At 40.5% G+C, this 21,826-nt stretch overlaps 1 protein-coding gene across 1 annotated transcript; it reads right to left on the bottom strand.

Annotated features, from left to right (window-relative positions):
* Nucleotides 1-1,423: 1,423 nt before the first annotated feature.
* Nucleotides 1,424-12,608, bottom strand: ZC3H15 (zinc finger CCCH-type containing 15). The gene is made up of 10 exons (XM_083570990.1): nucleotides 12,159-12,608; nucleotides 9,682-9,783; nucleotides 8,881-8,992; nucleotides 8,626-8,778; nucleotides 7,418-7,509; nucleotides 5,643-5,825; nucleotides 4,821-4,967; nucleotides 4,582-4,683; nucleotides 4,219-4,345; nucleotides 1,424-2,169 (listed from the first exon to the last, which is right to left on the bottom strand). Exons 1-10 carry the CDS (start codon nucleotides 12,240-12,242, stop codon nucleotides 1,976-1,978), a joined length of 1,296 nt encoding a protein of 431 aa, XP_083427116.1. The 5' UTR covers nucleotides 12,243-12,608; the 3' UTR covers nucleotides 1,424-1,975.
* Nucleotides 12,609-21,826: the final 9,218 nt, after the last annotated feature.

Raw genomic sequence — 21,826 nt, 5'->3', positions numbered from 1 at the left:
AAAAGGCTAACCTACTTTCAGGATAGAGCAATCAAAGAAGCCATTTGTGTCTTATTAAAGTTTGCTTGGCATAGTAATAATGTAAGAATTACTACTTCAAAAATAAGGTCACATTAGCCACAACTAAAAATGGCTGGGTCTGCTGTTTAATCTTCAGTCTACATTTTAGAGAGGAAAGTTTTCCAAACTTTTGAAAAAGAGAATAACATCAAGATGCTCAACAACATTTACTCTTCATTTTCCTTGAAAACAAGCATACTGCAGTGCTAAAAAAAATAATTCAAGTGCTTTTTAAAAAATAAAAAGCAGGATGTATGACAAACGGAAGCCCACAACTCTACTTGGTTCTGGAAAAATTAAGGCAGATAAGCAAGACGTTGTGATTCAAATGAATCTCAACTCAATAAGAGGTCTGCATGAAAAAAAGTGAGCAATGAAGGAGACGGTGAAAAATAAAGTACACATAAAATATATAAGCAACCCTACAGATCCCACTTAGGTATAGGCTGATCCAAGTTTTTCTATTTTAATCCAGCCACAGGCTGGGAAGGTTCTATGAACTTTGATGGCTAGTCCATTAACATTCAGTTCTACAAATCAATCTTCAGCATTATCTTATTTAGCATTATGTTTTAACTTTCCCCCCCAGTACTGGATGAAGCATTACCTCTCACCAGCTGGACAGATTAGTCAAGGCATTTTCAGTTTCCAGTGTTCACAATATCCCTTCCAAGTAATTTTCCATTTAAAAAAAAATCTATCTAGAATTTCTAGATTTTAGTACTTGGGTCATATAGCAACATATCCCTTTCGTACTAAAATATGGGACTAAAAACACTTTTGAAATGAACGAGGCTATATTCACATTCTAAGCCAGAGGTCTTTGCCACATGAAATGTAAAATTTGTCTGAAAGCTCTCTCCACATCACTGGTTTGCAAGCTATTCTGCCAGAGAAACTTCTAAACTTTGCTACAAAAAATGCAAAGCGAGTTGCTGTATTTAATGTTGAACTACCTGGGCTAACGCATTTTTTAAAAATACCACTGTAATATGGTATTTGTCTTTTCAACATTACAGCTAAATTTAAATCCATTTGGCTCTGTAGTCCAAAGAATGCAGGAATCTCCTGCTCTGATTGCTGAAAGCAGAATTCCAGTACTACTAATTCCCAAATCTCACAAAATTTACACTACATACAAATGGATATGCCTGAAAACCAGAAAGAATGATGAAGTCATGGCAAGTACATTTTGCATATACTGGGATTTTTCAGCAGGCAGAAGAAGCAGCCTTTTCACACACAGAGGCAATCTATAAATTACACTTTAAACTGCAATTAATCATACTTGCAGAAGTGCTTTTGTTTAGGTCTACTGCATATTTGCAAAACATGCATATACACTAATGTAGAACCAACATGGTTTTGTTTTTTAACCAGATAGTCTTTATTTACACCTTGGTGGATTAACTTTAAAATTTAGAAGCAGGGACCATACTTGTGTGATTTTATGAATCTCTACCTTAGGTATCTGTTTGGTCAAATAATCAAAAGCAATTCCAGCACTTTTAAGAACACAGCCATTTCAACCTGTTATCACTTCGACTTACAGTATCGTAGCACAAACTTAATCACTCAAAATACTTATTTCAAATGCAGTTCTGCTGAAGGAATTCTTGACCTCTTCCTGGACTTGGTAGCAACACACCCCTCCACACATCCTGGAAAAGTTGTGATCGACTTCCTACTTTTGGCGGGGATTTCATTACATCATTGTACATTAAGAGAGTTCTTTCTCAGTGTACTATCTGGGAAGTTTATTAAGCTGGTTAAGACTGAATCAGGAAAAAATTGGGGGGAAAGATATTTCTGTTTAATGTTTTTTTTCCCCAGAATCGTGTGAGGAACCAAGAGTACTCCACATAAGAATGGAGATAGTATTAACGTTGTCAAGTAGATTCATTCCTCTAAATGTTCATTCCTCTAAATCAAGTGTGTTTAGTTCTTCTTCTAGTTCTTCCAAATCCTCGCCAGTAAAAAGATTTTCATCGACTGGGACTGCATCAATTACTCCATTTTCCTGGGTGCCCTCCATGTCGCTGTCAGCTTCCAAATCACTTTGTTCTCCATTCTCCAGTCCACCTCCAGAAGCTTCGCTCAACTTGTTATCTGAAAGTGAAAACAATTCGTACCATGTACCATTTAAACACACCAACCTATTTTTCCTGCTGATGTTAAGCAGGCTAAGGAAATTGGCTACACAACTCTAGAAAGTGAGGCTGATGTATCTGAAAAATATACATTGGATTCCAATGAAGGAATTCTATTAGCACTAGGAGAATTCCATTTGTGCAATCAAACATTTCTTCCCTCTCCTCACAGGCCCTCCTTAAATGTGCTCAAGGATTGGGGGAAACCCCAAAACAGATTTAGGGAGCCTGTGGGGAAGGGAGAGGAAGGAGAAATTCCACTGCATAGCTGGAAGTTTGTGTGCTAATTGAACTACTTTGTCAGATACTTTCCAGAGTGAGCAAACCACCCTTATTTTGAAGTAAACGTCACAGAAATCAGAAATATTTGCTACTTAGTCCTGAGCGCACTTACACTCAAGTCCCTCAGAGGCTTCCTGGACTTAAAAACTACAGCTTTATCTGAGCCTTCTCCTTGATAGGAATTTCTTGGGAGTTTGGTGGCCATTATTACACTGCTTTAATTTTATAGTGTTCCTCCACATTTTTTGCTTGTGAGCTCACCGAGAGTGACTGCTTTTGTTGCTGATATTTTTGTTCTGTGATTTTTTGTTTTGTTTTGCTTTTTCCTAATGGTAGCAGAGGGCAAAGGAACATCAGGCCTCTCTCCATAGACCTGGTTTAAAGTTCAGTTGGTAATTTAGCTTCTCCTCTTTCTGAACTGTTTCCATTCAAGCCTGTCATTTTAAGAACTATGTGACCAGGCAGAGGGCCTTCTTGGTAGTGGCGCCCGCCCTGTGGAACACCCTCCCATCAGATGTCAAGGAAATAAACAACTATTTGACTTTTAGAAGACATCTGAAGGCAGCCTTGTTTAGGGAAGTTTTTAATGTTTGATGTTTTATTGTGTTTTTAATTCTGCTGGGAGCCGCTAAGAGTGGCTGGGGAAACCCAGCCAGATGGGTGGGGTATAAATAATAATGATAAATAATAAAAATAAGAAGAAGAAGAAGAGTTGATGCCTGCTTGTTTTCCTCTCCCTATCACCCCCACTCCTTTTTATCATGTCTTTTAGATTCCAAACCTGTAGGCCAGTAATGTTCTCATTTTAATCTGTGTATAGTGACTATACAATTTTAGCAGCTTCAGAAATAATGTGTTCCAAAGAAAACCACAACAAGAGCTAGAAAATGGATATTAAATATGCCAATGCATTTTTCCATCGTCTCTATCCTGAAGATTTTAGAAAGAATGAGAAATGGAAAGGAGGGGAATGGAGAAATGAGTGACATTATCGTAACCCTAAGTTATAAAGATAAAATTTAATTTTCATGCTGGTAATGGATACCAGCCAGATGGGAAGGAAGGATTTATTTATTTATTTATTTAACTAACAATCTATATTCCATTATATATAGAGCTGGATGGGTCATAGTGGATACAATGCTATATATCATTACACCTGTCCGTGTACAGGAAAGATACATAAGTAACTTTTTAAAAGGGATAACTACCTCTACCCAAGTTAATGTTTTGCAATCCATTCCATATACAAACTGCAAGGATAAATTGAAAACATAGGAGTCACACACTGTGGCATGAAACATTAAAGCATGGGCGTTGCCAGGATTTATGCTAGAGGGGGCAGAACCTCAGTTAATTAAGTATTTTTTATTGATTTACTCGATTTAGGGGAGGCAGCTGTCTCCCCTGCCTACACCCATGCATGAAAGGTTGAATCCAATAACAGAATTCCATTTGTGCCAAGGACTTGTACTTTAACAATGGAATTTCCTCTGCCCCCAAATCTGCTCTAGTGAGTTGGGGGAACCCCTAGAAGGTATCAGAGGGAGTGTGGGGAAGGAATGGAAAGGCCATTCTGATGCGCAAGGGCAAGTTCTTGCATAAACAGGGCAGCTTCATTCACTACAATCCTGAATATATCAATTAAAATTCTGAATATATCAATAACCTTTCAAAATTTAAATACTACTGCAGATCTTAAGAACACAGAACACACAAATCTTACCATCTTTTTCAGCCGAAGTGTATGTGCTAAATCGTTCCAGACTTGCTACTGTAATTCCAGTCTCATCTACGGCTTTTGGAACATACAGGTTCAAGTCCACATCATTTACATCCACCTGCTCATCAACCTGAAAGGGGGAAAAAGTTATTTTAATTTTACTTACAGCAGAATCAGTGTAGGCTTTAAGTCCCGCTGCATTCAGTGCAGCTGAGCCACAGCAGATCATGCTGTGATCAAAAGGCACCTGGTACATAGTGGTCACTAATAATGCTACAGTTCATTATGTAAGTTCCTCAACCATGGAAATAAGGTTATTCTTTGGTTGTCTTGAGATTGCATACAATACTCTTGGATCTCCTTTACCTCATCTTCACCTGTTCCTTGAATATAACGGGTGTCATCTGCTTCTTCATCATCTGCATCGACCAGCTCTGGCCGGAACTCAAACACTTCACGCCCACTGATCTAGCCACAGAGAAAGAGCACAATATGAAACAGTAATATACATTTGAGAGTTCGGAACATTTCGCTTCACTGAAAAATGTTTGCCTGTGTGTCATTACATGACTTTAATGTTATAGATCAGGCTACACAGAACTTACCACCAGTGCTTTGCCAGCCTTAAAGTCTGCTTTTCTTCTTTCCATATCTTGCTCAGCCTTATTAATTTTTTCTTGTCTTTTCCTTTTCTTCCATGCCAGAAAAGACTCTAAAGTAATTTTAGTAACATTTGCTCCTAAGGCTGCACGCTGTAAGATAAAACATTATTAACTGAGCATGCTTTTAGAAGATTCATTTTTTTCTCTCCAGTACATTAAGAAAAAGCCTTAAAGCAATTAAATACAGTCCTTCTGCAGAAGCGTTTGTTCTATGAATCTCAGCAAATCTCCATTACTGTTCTCATAGTTTCCTCCAAGCCTACAAGGAACTAGTAAACATGAAATAAAGGATTACCTAATGTCAAAAAGACTAGATGATGCACTAATACCCATAAATGTTCTTCTCTGAGTAAACATTTTCCAAGTACATGGCAAGCCAGATTCATTAGTAATCAGATATTTAACATTAAGTGCTACACTGTATTCAGTTTGAATATATGAACACATTTTAAAAAAAGTAAACATAGCTGTCCCTTGAAGGCAGGAAATCAGTACTGATTCCTGATGATGCAGAAATTGATTTTTTTAAAAACCTAACTAGAGTATTACAAAAAAATCTGCTGTAATCCAATAAATCTACTCCAATTATAGATAGAAATTGCTAAATTTTACTGAAATAAGCCTTTTAAAAATTTAAAGTGCCCATATTAAGGCTCAGGTATACAAAAATCCAGTTAACTAAAGACTCCTCATTGCTAAAATAACCTCACAACATCAAAGTGACAAACTACTGTATTTTTATACAGAAAATGACTACAACGTCACCTCTTTTTCTATTAGGTCTTCTAAAGAAATTTCTTCTTCCTTTTCTTCTTTCTTCTTGTCCTTCTTGAGTACGAAGCCAGGAGGGAGCGCATGGCGGTACATACAGTTGTCTCCTCCACCAGGACAGACCCAAAACCATCCATATTTATTGTTTTCAATAGCATCGAGGAAATACTTGCAGACCTGCATGGGACATTTATTATCACACATTGTCTTCATTTTATACACACAATAGGCAGAATGAATCTTAGGCTCTGGTCACCAAACTAGGTGTCTATGCCAAACCACTGGTCCTGCTAGCTTGGGATGATGGGAGCTGTAGTCCAGAAATGGCTGGAGACCCAAGTTTGGGAAACGCTGCACTACACAGTGGATGAAGTTACCATAGTATGATAATTAAATCTACATTCACTCAGCAATTGTACCTATTTTTAAAGTTATCAGATGCAGTGAGCAAGATTCAATCAATGAGTCCTATAAGTGGAAATTTTGTATAACAACTTCAGCTTTTGCAATGGGACACAAATATTCCTCCCCCCTACTGCATCCCCCCAAACTGGGACTGAGATAACCCCTGCAACAGCATGTAAGGGAAGGAGAGGGAGATCTTTCTGTCTGGCAAATTGAAATGCTTGCCCTGATGGAACTATTACCTTGGTGTGACACTGAATTTCTTCCAGAACCCCTAAATGTATGACATGTATAAATCAATCATGACTGAATGCAGTGGTTACATAGCAGAATCTGGCACAATACGGAGAAATGTTAAGTTCTCTTGACTTTGGCAGCAAATGCAGGAAACCCCCCACTAAGGAGTCTATACATTCAGCCGGGCTTAGAATGTATAGAGCAGCATTCCTTACCACTCTGGCTTTATGGCAAACATTTCCAAAAACTCAAGGAGTTAAAAAGAATTGGTGAAAATGACATAGGAAGGCCATTATCTCAACAAAGAGTAAAATCCCCAATGAGTGTATGCAACAACTTGTGTACATCTGAACTAGCTCTCTGGTTTAATGGTTACCTTTAGTCAAAAAAGTATACATTTGTATTGAATTGGAAGAATAAGACCTCCATGGAACCATTTTTACCTAGGAAAGTAGTATCATGTTTCAATCATTGTTCTTTGATTTGCAGGTTACGGTGAATATCTACTTTTAAATAAAATCAAGTTTGAGATTACAGTCTATGAAATAATTTTGTGACACCACAGAATTGCCATCTATATGTCATTGTACTATACAGTGAACAGCAATTACACCTTATAGCTCAATTTTTTAAATTGGAATTTTATTTACAACATAACACAAGCCCCCCAGTCCCCAATACTCAAATTTAATAGTAATGGGTTATAAAACTAGACTTCCAGACTCCATTTGCTGAATCAACTAATTATCACACAAGGTTTTGATCAACACTAGTAAATAGTATAGTTTCAAAACAAGAGTACTTGTAATTATTATGGACTGGATTTTAGCTATATTGTACTACTAACTACATAAAGTAATTACATCTCTGAGCTACTTCTCATTCTATTTAGTATTGTTTATCGTACCTTGGCATTATCATATAATGTCACCAGGTGGTCCCTGAGCTATTTTGTCCTTAAAAGTTCAAGCTGTTGCCATAGTATTTTTTTAACAATTCAGCTTATTTGCATCACAGCTTATTTTCAGTCACAAGTCACACAATAAGAATATCCTGTCATTTTATAAACTTTTTTTAGATTTAAAGATTTAAACTAGGTATTCCAATACAAAACAAGACAGACATACTATTTGGGTTTTGGGTTTCTTCTTTTCAGCTTCACCATGCTTCTTGTTCACTACCTCCTCCAGTTTCTTTTCATCCCAGTTATCCATTGTGTCTACATACAGCAGCAAAACATTTCATTATACAAGGGAAGGACTAAGCTTGTTCAACACCACCAGCAAAGTTCTCCTATATAAATATTTGAATTCTACCTTTGTGTTTATACTGCAAGTGGCATATTAAAAAGATGTAAGCCAGAAGGAATTAAAAGTGCAAAGGGAGGCAGGGCTAAGATGAAGACAAATAGCGAAATATTTGGATGAAGCAACAAGAGGAATTAATGAATTCAAGGAAAGATCAAAATAATTACCTTAGAAAACCAGGTTCAGGTATCAAAACCAACTAACTAGTAAGTCCAAACTCTTGTGAAGTGGGGGAAAAAAGAAAAGCTTCCAAACTGCTTCTCTTAGCCACACCAGAGGAAGGGGTTGGGTGCATGAGCCCAAAGTTTGCATAGGTTTGTTCATGTAACACCAAACCATAATTTAGCATTGCATCTGAATTATGCTGAAGCATGTTCACAGGAGTCTTTTCCTAAGTGCTATGTTTGTAAATATAGCCACTGATCAATCTGCAGCTCTCTTATTTTACATTCATTCTCCCAGAGTAAAAGCACGAGACAGTGCCAAGAGATACCATTATCTAGGACAGGGGCAGGGAACATTTTCTGGCCACTGGGCCAGATCACACTCCTCACATCCTGGTGGGCCAAATGTGACAGATGAATGCAGCTGCTATGACATCACTATGCCAGCTGATGCTGCACTTTGAAGTCCCAACTGTTGAGACTTCCAAAACCAGTATAGCATTGTTTTAAAGCCTATTTGCTGTTTGCAAAGGGAAAAAAAATATATCCCAAGATGGACCCCCTGGCACGACAAGATTGGCTCATGGGCTGGAGAGTCACCATCCCAGATCAAAGAGCTCCATTTCTTCATTGTAACCAATTTTAACCCTGGTTTAAATGCTTATAAAAATTGAAACCACAGACTACAGTGAATCTGTAGAAATGCAGGTAATTTGTCCTTTACATAAGTATGTATGAAAATCCAATGAAAAGAAGAACCACCTATTTAGACTTGCATTTATATCTACTTCCTCAAAGACATGATTTGTTCTAAAAACTACAACAGAAAAACAATTTGTCTGCAATTTTCAAGAAGTAACCTACCCTTTTCGAGATCTTCATCTCTGGCATCGATGTAAACACTCCTCTTTTCACACTTTCTCTCCAAGGTTAAGTCATGAGAAAATTTGCACTTGTCCCCTTTTGTGCATTGCCCTTGCTTGAAGAAAGCACAGACTACTGATTTTGGATCCGCACCTGCAAGATATGCTGATTATTTAGTACCTTTCCAGATCAAGTAATACATAAATCTGAGATGCACTGAGGCAGGAAAATGGAAATCATCCAAAGAAAGCTTGCCTTTACTGATTTTCTGTGCAGCAACCACAGGTTTGAAAAGCTCATTCAGCTCCTGTAATTCTTTCTTCTTATCATCTTTCTTTAGTTTCTTGTCACCTTCTGCTTGACCAGCCTAAAACAACACACAGAACAGGTATTTACAAGACCACAGGGGGGTGCATAAGTGCATACCACAACTCTTAAGACAAAGTGCATGATACAATATCCATAAAACATAATTCATAATGGCCTTTTTCCAGACATTATAAGCGGAATGAGCCTGTGCATAACCTGGGCTTGTGTGTTTCCCTCTCCTCTCTGGTGCAGCTGTGAGGAGTTTAAAAGCATTTTCTTACCTTTTTAAAGAACCATATTTTGGCATTTTGTTGTTATTATCTATATTCCATACAGATATTATATATTAATTGTACAAGTATTTAATTACTTTTCAATTATTATTCTTTCTTTTTTTCTATTTCATCTGTAAACCACATTGAGTCCCAGTCTGGGAAAAAGATGAGATATAAATAAATATAATAAAAAAAAATTAAAAGACACATTAATATATATTGAACTGTTCCATGTAGCCCAAGGGCTAACTACAGCCCATCAACTCTTTTTCTGCTGTGGCCTAATCTCACAATACACCCATAAGCATAATGGCTGCCCCTTAACACAAATTTATCCAACAAAGAAGGACCTAACTTAATTGTCCCATCTTCTGACAGCTCCACACTCCTATGATGCAACATAATAGAAAAAGCAATCACATTATAACAAGTGCAAAGAGAGAACAGTGAAGCCAAGTAAAAATTTACTTACCTGCCGTGGGTTTTGCTGACCGAACTTAACTTGATGGGTCACAGCCTTGATAAACTTTTGCTGTTTCGCTCCTTTCTTATTCTTCAAGCCAAAGGTTTTGTCCTAATTTCAAAGGTTTGTAGGAATGTTATTAGCTAGCATGATTTTTCAATGTGTAGAAAATGTAGTTTAACACTCATACACTTTTAGTGCACATCTGTTTAGTCAAACACTTAAAACTCTAAATAAAACCTTTTTACTTGTTACTCTGTTAGAAAATAAATACATTTTAACTGCTATCTAGTGACAAAAAACACCAATTCTAGTATAAATCTCCTATGAAGGCTCTTTACAGCTCAGTTTAAATCATATACATCTGTCTTGCAATGTGTATCTAATATTCTCTTCAGTGATAAAATCTGATGATTCAATAGAGCCATGCAAATAAAGGAGGGTGAGCCTACCCAGTTATCAAGAATTTTTTAGTAACTACAGAATTGTGATAATTCTTTTTAAAAGAACTTAAAGGTTTATGAGTTTGTGGATTAGAACAAACTACAATTTAGAATTACAATAACCATGTTTAGATGACCAATTACCGTAAAATGGAAGCAAAATATTCTGCATGCAGAGGACGTTACTGACAACAATATACAACTGATTTGGGCACAATATTGCGTAACATGGTCCAAATTGCTACTGTAATAGCAGTACATTTAAAATTGTAATTTCAAATTTTCTATAATATTAATTTTGCCCCATATAACATATATGGCATTTTCTCTTTGAATTCATCTGTGTTCACTAACACAGAACTGCTAAACAGAAATACATATTCATTCAAAAAAAGAAAGGTTTTTTTGCAACTGAAATTGCTCCAGTGTTAAAAGAACCAACACTTTTCATCTAACAGTTTTAAAAGATGTACATCATGTGGATCATATTTAGGCAAAGTAACATATCAATTCATCTTTCACTTCTAACACTGTTATAACTTAATATGGTGTGTCATGTGTACTGGCTAAATTATTTGAATGTCGGGCTTAAAGTCTAAAGAAGAGTCTTATTTTATCATATTATTATAGAATAATATCATGGAGCATATGATATTTTTGTTTTGGTTCAAAATCCATCTATCAGTCTCACTCCAATATTTCATCTGGTTTAGAATCCTACCAAGGGGTATCACCATATGGTTATTAGCATTACAGTTCCATACCAATCATGTTCACTCAGAAGTAGAAACCCAACAGGGTGTTCAATGACTCAAGATTAGTTTAAACATGATCACTCAGGAATAAACCAGACTAAGTTGTGTGGGTCTTACTCTGAAATGCACACAGCTCTCTTAATCCCACCATTACAAATCGTTTTGTATCTTTCAGTACTTTACTCTTTTGAAGAGATGCTGGAGGGCTTATCTACCTGAAAACATGACCCTTTGATCAGGAATTTGGAAGCCTTTCCCATAATAATGATGTGTAGGAATTTTACCACCATAGTTCAGTGCATAGAGTACATGTTTTGTATGACTTGCATGAGGAAGGGTCCAAGTTCAATCCCTGGTAAATATGTAGGGCTAGGAAAGGCCTCATTAAAAGTGCAGCTGCCAACCAATGTAAACAATACCAGACTAGATAAATCAATGACCTGACTATAGAAGGAAGTTAAGTTCAGGCATTGGAAACAAATGCCTGGGCTCAGCCTTTTTATTTATTACCATGCCACTTTCTAAATAATACTGAAATATACCCTCTGAAAAATAATACTGATAGAAAAATATGAGGCATATAGTCCTGTGCATTACTCCAAAGTTGGCATTGTTTAAGAGATCCAGTACCTATAGCTTCTTTAAAACAGGTGGCTAAGCTGTGGGCTTTCCTGATTCTGTGGGGACTCCCAATTCCCATCAGCCCAAGCCAATCTGGCCAAAGGTTAGGCATGACAGGAGTGATAATACATCAACATCTGGCAGGCCACATGTTCCCCAGCAATGCTTTAAAGCCTTGTAATAATTAGCAGGAGCAGAGAGCACATAAACAGGCATGGCAATACTAATTTATGACGCCACCTGAGGATCTTGGACTCGGCTCAGGACCAGAATCAGTGTAGCCTCCGAAACCTGTACTGGGTGCCAAGTCCAGCCAAGGGAAACGAAGCAGGTAATTACAGAGAGGTGGCATCTTCACTACCCTGCTAAAAGTTGCCTACCTCTGTGTCCGGATCGCACAAAATCAGAATACAAATGGGGGGGGGGAAATCTCCTGGTTTATTGGTTCTCTAGACGAAAACACCCACCACCCCAGAACATGTCTGGGTGAAATGACATGAGCTGAAACTCGCCCCCTTCCTAAAATGTTAACTTTCTACATGCAGGGTACACATTGGGTAGGTTTGGAGGCCACGCTGTTAAAAAGCTTTCCCTGCAGTCCTTAGTGGTACAGCCCCAAACAGAGCTTGACCCCCCCCCCCACGATAATGGGCCTAAATTGTCTCACCTCGATGATCTTCTCCTTCTTTTTCTGATCTGCCTTTTTGTTACCCGCCCCCGATGCTGCCGGTGCCTGTTTTTTGGGGGGCATTTCGGAAGGGGGGGGAGGAAGAGGAGGGAAGAGAACGGGTGGGGGGAAGGGAAGAAGACGCCGCCGAGACCCAGAAGCAAAAGCGACCCCCACGCCTTTGCTTAAGCGCCAAGCGGAGGGGAGGGGGGCTCGGCTGGGGCGGGGGTGGTGGTGGCGGCGGGCAAGCTGTGAGGGGAGACTGATGGAATCCACCACCGGCAGAACGAGGGCTTCGCGTTTGCGACAAGCCGTCAGTGACGGAAGCGGCAGAGCATTATGGGAACGGGAAGAGACGAGGAAAAGCCGAACGTGACGAGGGAGAGCGCGCACGCGCGCAAAAGCCTTTCCCTCCCCGGCCCGCCGCCGCTCTCGACGCTCATCGTCTCGCTCCCACAGTGCATTGCGAAACCCTGACAGGACAAGGCAAAGGGCGGAGCTTAGTTAAGCCCCACCCGCCAGAAAACCCTCCCGCGGCGTGCGATTGCGTCACGGGGGCGGGGCTTAGGTTTCCGTTGAGGGTTCGGTTTCGCCGGGTAAAGGGGAGGGGGAAAGGTTCGGAGTGCTTCTCCTCAGAGGCTGTTAGTCTGAGGTGGTCAGCTGCTTGTAACGTTCGTCGCGCCTCTGCCCCTCGCTTGTGTTAAGGACAGCAAAATATCTGGAAGCCTTCTTTATTAAAAGTATGACTTCGGCCCTCCTAAAGCGTTCTGAAAACGTCCTGAGGCAAGATGAGGCGGCTGCTTCAGGTGGCAGGATTCGCAGGGGCAGCAGATCCAGCCTCACAAGGGATGAGTTGCCTGCTGCTGCAGCTGCAGCTGCAGCTATCTTATTCTTTGACAAGGTTAATGGAATCCAATAGCCACCAAAATTTTGAAGGATGGTGTGACAGAGAGAAGCAGAAAATTAATATTTTGGTGAAATACGCACACGGCGCAACCCCCCCTTTAGTTCTACGTTCGAGGTGGCAGTCATCCCAGTCATGGGTGTGGCAGGGAGGCAAGTATCTCCCCCCCCCCACTAAATCAAGTAAATAAGTAAAAAAAATACTTAACTAAAAGTATACATTGTAGAAAGATTTTGACAAGTTTTTCTGAGCACGGGGTCAAAAGAAAGTAATTTACAACAACAGTTGAGACATTTCATTTAGAATCTGCTAGACAGAGCCAGACAGGATGATGACAGATAGGTGCATAGCTTAAATCCTGGCTATGCCCACGATCCCTGTTTAGTGGTGCTTACTACATGTATGCATAGAATTGTGCTGCATGTGTTTGCCTTTTTCTGGCTATAGGTTAATGCAGATTTCCCCTTTAAAGTTACAAACAGCTGACACCTTGTGGCCATTTGTATAGATGACAAGGACCTTTCTTTGGAGCAACACATTGCTCCCTTCAAAAAGCGTAGCTACATGGTTCAGGCTACACGTTCTCGTTTGTGTGGCGCCTCTGGTGTTGTGGGTCTGAATCCAGTGCAGGAGCATGCATCTTAGAATAGGTCCTTTGACAGTATGGAAACTGAGTGGGCTGGCAAAGAAAAGCACTCTGTCTCTAAATCACTAGAGTAAAGCATTCCCGCGTCACCAGTTTGTTGTGCTTCCCTTTTTTAAGCTCCGCTTCTTTGCTGCACGCTCAAAAAAGGGAGCCCCTGTCTCAGTACAGTATATGGAAAAAAAATGGAGCAAGCAAGTGATACAGCACATAATGATGAAGTCAAGCTGAGAGAGGTGTGCAGTATGGTAATGGGTGAGAACATGTGTAATGCATGTGTGATTGAGATATGGATGGATGTTGTTTGTTGTTGTTGTTTAGTCGTTTAGTCGTGTCCGACTCTTCGTGACCCCATGGACCAGAGCACGCCAGGCACTCCTGTCTTCCACTGCCTCCCGCAGTTTGGTCAAACTCATGCTGGTAGCTTCGAGAACACTGTCCAACCATCTCGTCCTCTGTCGTCCCCTTCTCCTTGTGCCCTCCATCTTTCCCAACATCAGGGTCTTTTCCAGGGACTCTTCTCTTCTCAATGGATGGATGTGGGCACATGCAAATGTGCAGTTTGTGTGTGTTGAGAAAGAGAATATAGTATGTAGTTCTGTGTATGCATTTGTATGTTTTGGTCATGTCTGTTTTGGGCAACTATTGTGGCTACTTAACTGTGAAACTAGTATTTTACCCTTTCCTTCTGTTCAGCTTTTTTTTTAGTGTTTTTGTGTGCTGGTGTTTTTAATAATTGGAACAATATGCAAATACATCATACTCAGAGTACATCCATTGAAATCAATGGATTTAAGTTATTAACCCTATTGATTCAATAGGTCTCATCTGATTGCAAATAATGCTGGCTATAACCCTTGGGTTTTATTATGGGGTGGGGAACGTCCAATCCGCAAGTCAAGAGCAGACCACTGGACTCTCTCTAGGTCATTCCCCTCACCAGCTGTACACCCTCAAAATGTTTTTGCCTGGTTGGAATATTTTCCTGAACTTCGATCATGCTTCTTATTTAAGCGGATTGAAGGATTGGGGGGGCGGGAGCCTCTGGCCTTTACATAGCTGGAATGAAGCCTACTGTACATAGATGTGTGTGTGTGTGTGTGTGGCGGAGGTCCCTAAAGGGAAATGTGACCCTTGTGCTAAAAAAGGACTCCTACAATCATTTTATGGTATATCCTTCTCTGGTATCAGTACACATGAAGGTTGGTTTCTATAAATATTTTTAACAATAAACAAGCATACAAATAAATCACTGCTGAGATGTACCCACAATTGTGAGGCCTGCAGAGATTATAATGATACATCTCCAGCTGTTGCCACTGGCTACAGACTACCTGTGACATCACAAAAGTACATGGCAGCTGAGTGGATATGAAGGTGGGCCTTTTCCTCTTCCCCAACAGAACACAGCAAGCAACAGCTGTGACGTTTAGTCTTCTTCCACCTGGAGGAGGTGAATAGGCAGATGGATGGAGATGATCATCTGGCTGTAGGATGCTACGGAGCAATAAGAAGGCAAGTTCATTTGCAGTGTGGAATTGTTGCTTGAAGGCAGCTGATATCCATGGGGTGTGATGTGTGATGTCTAGTGGACCTAGCAGAAGCTGGCAGATGTTGGTGGGTGGAAGCCAATGGAGTTCTCATTTGGATGTTGCAAGGCTGAAACATAGTGATATTTGTGGTTGTAAACTGGTTGAACTTCACCTTTGGGAGCTGATTGACAGAAGCCAGTGGATATGGGGCCACTAGGTGGCGCGTTGGAAGATGGCCGACAATAACATCTCTCTGACCCATACGAGGTAATTAAGGGGCTGCTATGGGAAGTATGCAGTCTTCCTACCCCCCCAGGAGACGGGGGCGCTGCCTTGCCAGTGGTGTTCACAATGCACCCCTTGATCTGAGAGATGGGGGTGCTGAACACTTGGCACGAGCCCTCGGTGAAGTCAGATCTTCCTGACGCCGATTCCAATTAGCGCGTGCTGGTTAGCTTCAGCTCGGAATTATAATTGGAAACATATGATTGGAATGAAGCTGAAGCACATACATCAAGTAATGTTCGAGAGATAAGACTGCTGATTAATGGATCTCTGTGACCAGGAGTGACGGATGGATAAGTAAATCTTCTGATGAGTCACCACTAGCAGACTGTATGTTTGGAATGAAGGGGGGGGTGGAGGAAAAAACTTTTTTTTCTTTGCACGATGTGATATTAATAACCCTTCACCCCAGATAGAAATAAGATCGTTGCATTTTTATTAATCACAAGCAGGAATTCAAGAACTGTGTGGGATGGATTATAACAGGACAGGAGAGAGGATTGGTGAACGGTGAGAAAGAGGAAAATTTTTATGACGCAGTTAAAAAATGGTGTCTCGCCAAGACAGGCTTGCCGGAGAAAGAAGGACAGGGGGAGGAGAATCAGGATCGTTCAAAAGAGAAGGAATGTTGGAACGCAAGCTTGACCTGACAGAGCCTCCTGATTCATTTGATTTATTTGACAAATCTGAGAAAAGTAAAGGACAGACCGAAGATTATTTTTTTTTTTATGGAAGCATTGAACAGAGGCTGTCCCTGAGCGATATGATCTTTGAAGAGTACAAAACCCACACAGAGGATGCCTGTTTTCAATCTGCTTGTGAAAATTATCAGAGATCGCAAAGAAAGGAATATACAATAACAACAAGAAGAGAAAGAAAGTAATAAAGGACTATCTAGATTGAACTGGATAGAACTGTCTAATTAAAGCAGTAATATAAGTGATGTTTGGACTCGTTCGGAGTTTTGGACTCATGCGGAGCTTGATGTATGGGTACCCCCAACAAAATTTAAAATTTGGCTGTATAATTTGGAACTAATGTGATTTGGATAATGTGATGTGATTGGCCTGTTAATAAAAATTATTTAAAAAAAAGAAAGAAAGACAGAAGCCAGTGGATATTTGTGGATTGAAGTTGGGCAATGAATATGAATAAATGGTGAGTGGAAGATGAGTGGTTGTGTCCATTGGTGTTCTGGTGTATGCTTGTGTGCATGACTGTAAGATTTTGAAAGGGGTTGGGGCTAGTTTTCTTCCACCTGGAGGAGGTGAATAGGCAGATGGACGGAGATGATCATCTGGCTGTAGGATGTTACGGAGCAATAATAAGGCAAGTTCACTTGCAGTGTGGAATTGTTGCTTGAAGGCAGCTGATATCCATGGTTCAAGGTGTGTGATGTTCTAGTGGTAGACCTAGCAGAAGCTGGCAGATGTTGGTGGGTGGAAGCCAATGGAGTTCTCATTTGGATGTTGCAAGGCTGAAACATAGTGATATTTGTGGTTGTAAACTGGTTGAACTTCACCTTTGGGAGCTGATTGACAGAAGCCAGTGGATATTTGTGGATTGAAATTGGGCAATGCATATGACTAAATGGTGAGTGGAAGATGAATGGTTGTGTCTACTGGTGTTCTGGTGTATGCTTGTGTGCATGACTGTAAGATTTTGAAAGGGGTTGGGGCGAGTGGTGTGCATATGTGCATGACTGTGATGTGTGAAAAGAAACTGGTGTATATTCATGAATAGGCGAAACCCATGGAAGTTGGCAGGCTGAAGTTAGTAGATGAAATTGGCAGGCAGAAGCTGGTGGAGGTTCCTGGGTGATGTTGTGGAATAGCATCCGTCTCCCTCATTTCTGTGGTTTTTTATTTTTTTAATTGGGATGCATGAAGCTAGCGAGGCTTTCTCAAGAAAACCCCCTGCATCCCCTGTGAAAGCAATGAAGAGAACTGCAGGGCATAAGTGCAAGTCACCTTATACCTCTAAATGTTTTTCTAACTACGTATATCTACCTGTAGTGTCCATGCTATCTTTTTTCTTGAACGACAGACAATGGAAGACAGACAGACAGCCTGCATTTGTGGTGTGACCCTACCCCCCAAATTTGCTTTGTGCTGGTGTCTCCACTCTCCCAGAAGGCTTCCCCTTCTTTCTCCCAGACTGATTTATTTTACAGAAAGGCCTGCACCGACTCTCCCGTCATATGGTTCTTTATCTTTTCACCAGCCTATCAAATAGAGGACTGGTCTTTGACATCCCTCACCACCTTACTTGTGCCCCAATACTTTTAACGCTACCTCTGCAATGGAAAATGTCAGGTTGTGATGGCTGGCACACCTCCAGTATAGAAGTAGCGAAATGAGGTTGGACTCCACCCTTCAGACTCTATGTGGAGAGGTTATATTGTTGAGTGCTGCCCTATATAAACATCTCATAGAAAATCTTTCTAGATGTGCTAGTTTACAAGAAGTGTGTGTGTTTGTGTGGGAGCACTCAACAACACAACTCTTCTATTTGGAGTCTAAAGCACAGTCAATAATTCTATAGCTATATTGTACAACTGGATTCTGCACAGCATGTAGAATCATCACTTGAAAACACTGCATTAGGTCTAGCAGAAGATGGGGCAATTTTCCAGGATCCCAGAAGATGGCAGTCCAAACCTGCTGTAAGTACTGTACCAGCATTCTGTTAGAACATGACAGAATTGTATCCTAAAGTGTTAAATTTTAATTTGCTTTATTTCAATAACCCAAGAATTCAGCAATGTCCACATAGCTAAATTGCACCCTTAAATATGCAGAATGGAAGGAACATACTTCAAAATTTATTGTGTTTTCTTCTTTGCACTGTTTGTTTGTGGGGGTTGGCTTCAGGGTAATTACCAAGAATGAAAGCAACTGTAGTAGGAAACTGTTAACACTTTCATTTCTTTAAAATGTTTCAGATTACAGCTATGATGTGTGTGTTTTAAACACTTTGTCGTAAGTGTAATATTTTATGCACTAAAAGGCTTGTGTGCATTTTGCTTCAGCACATACATTGGCAGTTATATGTAACACCTGTGATGAGAGTAGGCAAAAAAACCTCCACTTTGCTGAAGCTGAGTCACCCACCCTGTTGGTCCCAAGTCTGACAGGCTTCACACATTGCGTACATATACTGAAGTTGTTCACATATACATGAAGGACACAAATGGGGAAGCTGCAGCCCTCCGGATGTTGCTGGACTCCAGTTCCCATCATCCCTGACCACTTGTCCTGTGCATGCTGGCTGGGACTGATGGAAACTAAAGTCCAACAACAACTGGTGGATCACAGGTTCCTCACCTTTGGTGTAGGCCAGCCTTTCTCAGCCTTGGGTCCCCAGATGTTGTTGGACTACAACTCCCATTATTCATTACCACTTGTCCTGTTAGCTAGGTATGATGGGAGTTGTAGTCCAACAACATCTGGGGACCAAAGGTTGAAAAAGGCTGGAGTATGCTGTCCGTTTGACAGGACTTCACAGCAAACTTTGGCTTGTGAACTCTTTCTCATATTGTGTGTTGGAACTTTAGCATGAGTCAGGAGGACCTTTGTGCATGTTTTATGCATGTGATCCACCATCCACAAAACAGAGGGATCATATGAGCAGAGCCTACTAATGCAGGTTATGTGTTATGATGATGTATGTGTGTGAATATAGTATTCTCTCCCAACCTTGACATATGTACAGCCTGAGCATTGGACTAGTGTAATGCTATCTTCGTGGAGTTGTTTTATAGTGCCTTGTAATACTTTACATAAAAATGCAGTTTATAAAAATTTAAATAAAAGAATGCCTGCACCTTCAGTTGCTTCAAAACGGAACCAGATAGATAGCAGAGACTCGCAGAATGGATCACATTATACCTTTTATATGTCACTAGCTCTTAGGTTGTTTCCAGATTTAGTTCAAGGTGCTTGGATGGCATTATCCTTTAACAGCCCAAATGATCTGGGACCAGAGTGCCTCAAGAATCAATTGAGAACTTCACTCAGCTATTGAGGTGCTTTCTATTGTTTCCAAGCTTAATATAAGTTTGCTTAGTGAGGGTGGGAGAAAGGGCCTGTTCCATTTCCAATTTCCATGTTGTTTTTGCTTAATTGACAAGATTTTTCCATGGAAACGGTAAACCCGGATTAAATGGGAAAATGTAGGCAAGTGGTAAATAAGCAAATTAAGGCACAAATTCTTGAAGTATTGTCTGATCTGGGCAGGTGGACCCCCCCTGCCTTTATGTGTGCACGCATATACAACCAAGGAGGCCTTGGTCTCCCGGCTAATGGCAGATGTCAGAGTATCCTTTCATTCAGATCTGCAGTCGCAGGTTTACAAAATCCTTAATCGTTGTTGTTGGAGATATTGCTTGATATATAGCTGCTTGATACATTGTGGTGATTTTGGATGATATCAGCCCTCTGCATGAGGCAGACTTGTGTGTTGTGTTTGATTAACTCTGCAGTAAATGTATAACAACATGATGAAGAGGGATAGAGCACCAATCTTGTTTCATGGCTACTGACCAAGGACAGAATGAAGGTTCCCCTTAAGGTCAGTTTGTTATCACTAAGTACCTCTAAAGTGAGCTCTGCCCTCTTCCTCCTAAAACATTCTGATTGGGATCCATGCAAAAAGATGTCTGGCTGCTTCACACTAGAGCTGATGCATTGCTTTCCCACAACGGTCTGGAAGAGGAATTGTAACTGAGATTAAGAAGAGCTTGCTAGATTATTGCTGTCTGTCCTGGGAGCTGTTGCCCTCTGCTGGCAGCCTCCAATTACAATTGTTCTCTCTGTGTCCTCTCAGCTGGTGGCATCCAATTAGAACTGCCCTCTCTCTTCTAAATGGACGGCACCAGCAGAGAGAACAGTTTTCTTTCCTCCTTTCCAAATCAGCTAGCCAATTAAACTAGAAGGTGGGCAGGAGAGTGAAGACCATACTGGATTTGTGGCTGGTGTCCAGGTGAGGATTAAAGAGCTTGACAGGTGCTCTGTGGTAGCATTGGTACCCATGGATGCTGGGTTATGGACCCCTCCTGGTCTAGATCTGCTTACGCTATTTGAGAAAAGTAATTTCTGCTTAGTTCTTTTTCTTTCTTTCTTTCTTTCAAACTTCCTTGTTGGTTTGGCCTGTGTTACTGCTTCCTGTTGAGTGCAGGTGGGAAATTTCTGATTAAAAGAGCTTCTTGAATAGCCTTTCTTAATTACCCTGATGTCAGTTTCAGTTCTTGAGGGGAGAAATTATGAGCTTCCCCTCAGTTTTATTCCTGCTCTAACTTTGTGATACAGTGGACCCTCCAGATACGAACTTAATTTGTTCCGGGGGTCCATTTACACCCCAAAAATTACATAAATAGAGGCGCGCTTCTGCGCATGCGTGCAGCGTGATTGAGTGCTTTTGTGCATGCACGTGGCACGATTGAGCGCTTCTGCGCATGCGTGCACGGCGAAACCTGGAAGTATACATTTCCGGGTTTGCCGTGGCCGTAACCCGAAGATTCTATATCCAGAGGGATACATAAGTAGAGGTACAATGGTAGTGTAAAAGCACTATTTCACTATAGAAATGAGAGGAATAATGAGAGGTAACCAGTAACGAAGCAGTTAAGGGAGGCTATTCAAGGGGAAATTAAGAAGTTGCTCATCACTAAGAAGCACCCCACTTGCATTCATCGGCAGTAAAATGGACTGAACCTGCAAATGTTTAATAAAGGAAAATGACCCTTAAACGTTTTGCTTGTCCATACTAGATTGAATGGTGCCACAGCTGCATTTTATTACCAAAAAATCACTGGCTGTGGAGTCTTAGAAAAAAACAGAGGACAACACCAAAATGACTGGAATAAGTATAAGTAGGCTCATAACAGTGTCATTTGGATGTTCTATTTTTGTTTTTAAAAAGGATGACTATTTCAAAGGGAAAAGCCCTGTATAGAAGGCACTTTGGTTACATCATGAAGGTGTATGTTCACAGTGACCTGAAATTTCAGTTGCTTGGGATCACAAATGGGGAGAGGGCTGTTACCCTCGGCTCCTGTTTATGGACTTCTGGAGCAAGTTTGTTTTCTCCTGCTTTGAGGGGTAGTACCTGAACCAAGTTACAAGAAAGGTGATTCTGACTAAACATCGGGAAGAACTTTTTGACAGTAGGAACTGTTGGACAATGGAATGGATTGTCTCAGGAGGCGGGTTGGACTCTCCTTCCTTGGAGGTTTTTAAGCAGAGGATGGATGGCCATCTGTCATAGATGCTTTAGTTGAGAGTCCTGTATTGCAGGTGTTGGA

This window comes from Podarcis filfolensis (genome assembly GCF_964270895.1).
Source record: "Podarcis filfolensis genome assembly, chromosome: 1".
Lineage (NCBI taxonomy): Eukaryota > Metazoa > Chordata > Lepidosauria > Squamata > Lacertidae > Podarcis > Podarcis filfolensis.
This window is presented reverse-complemented; position numbering and strand designations above follow the sequence as displayed.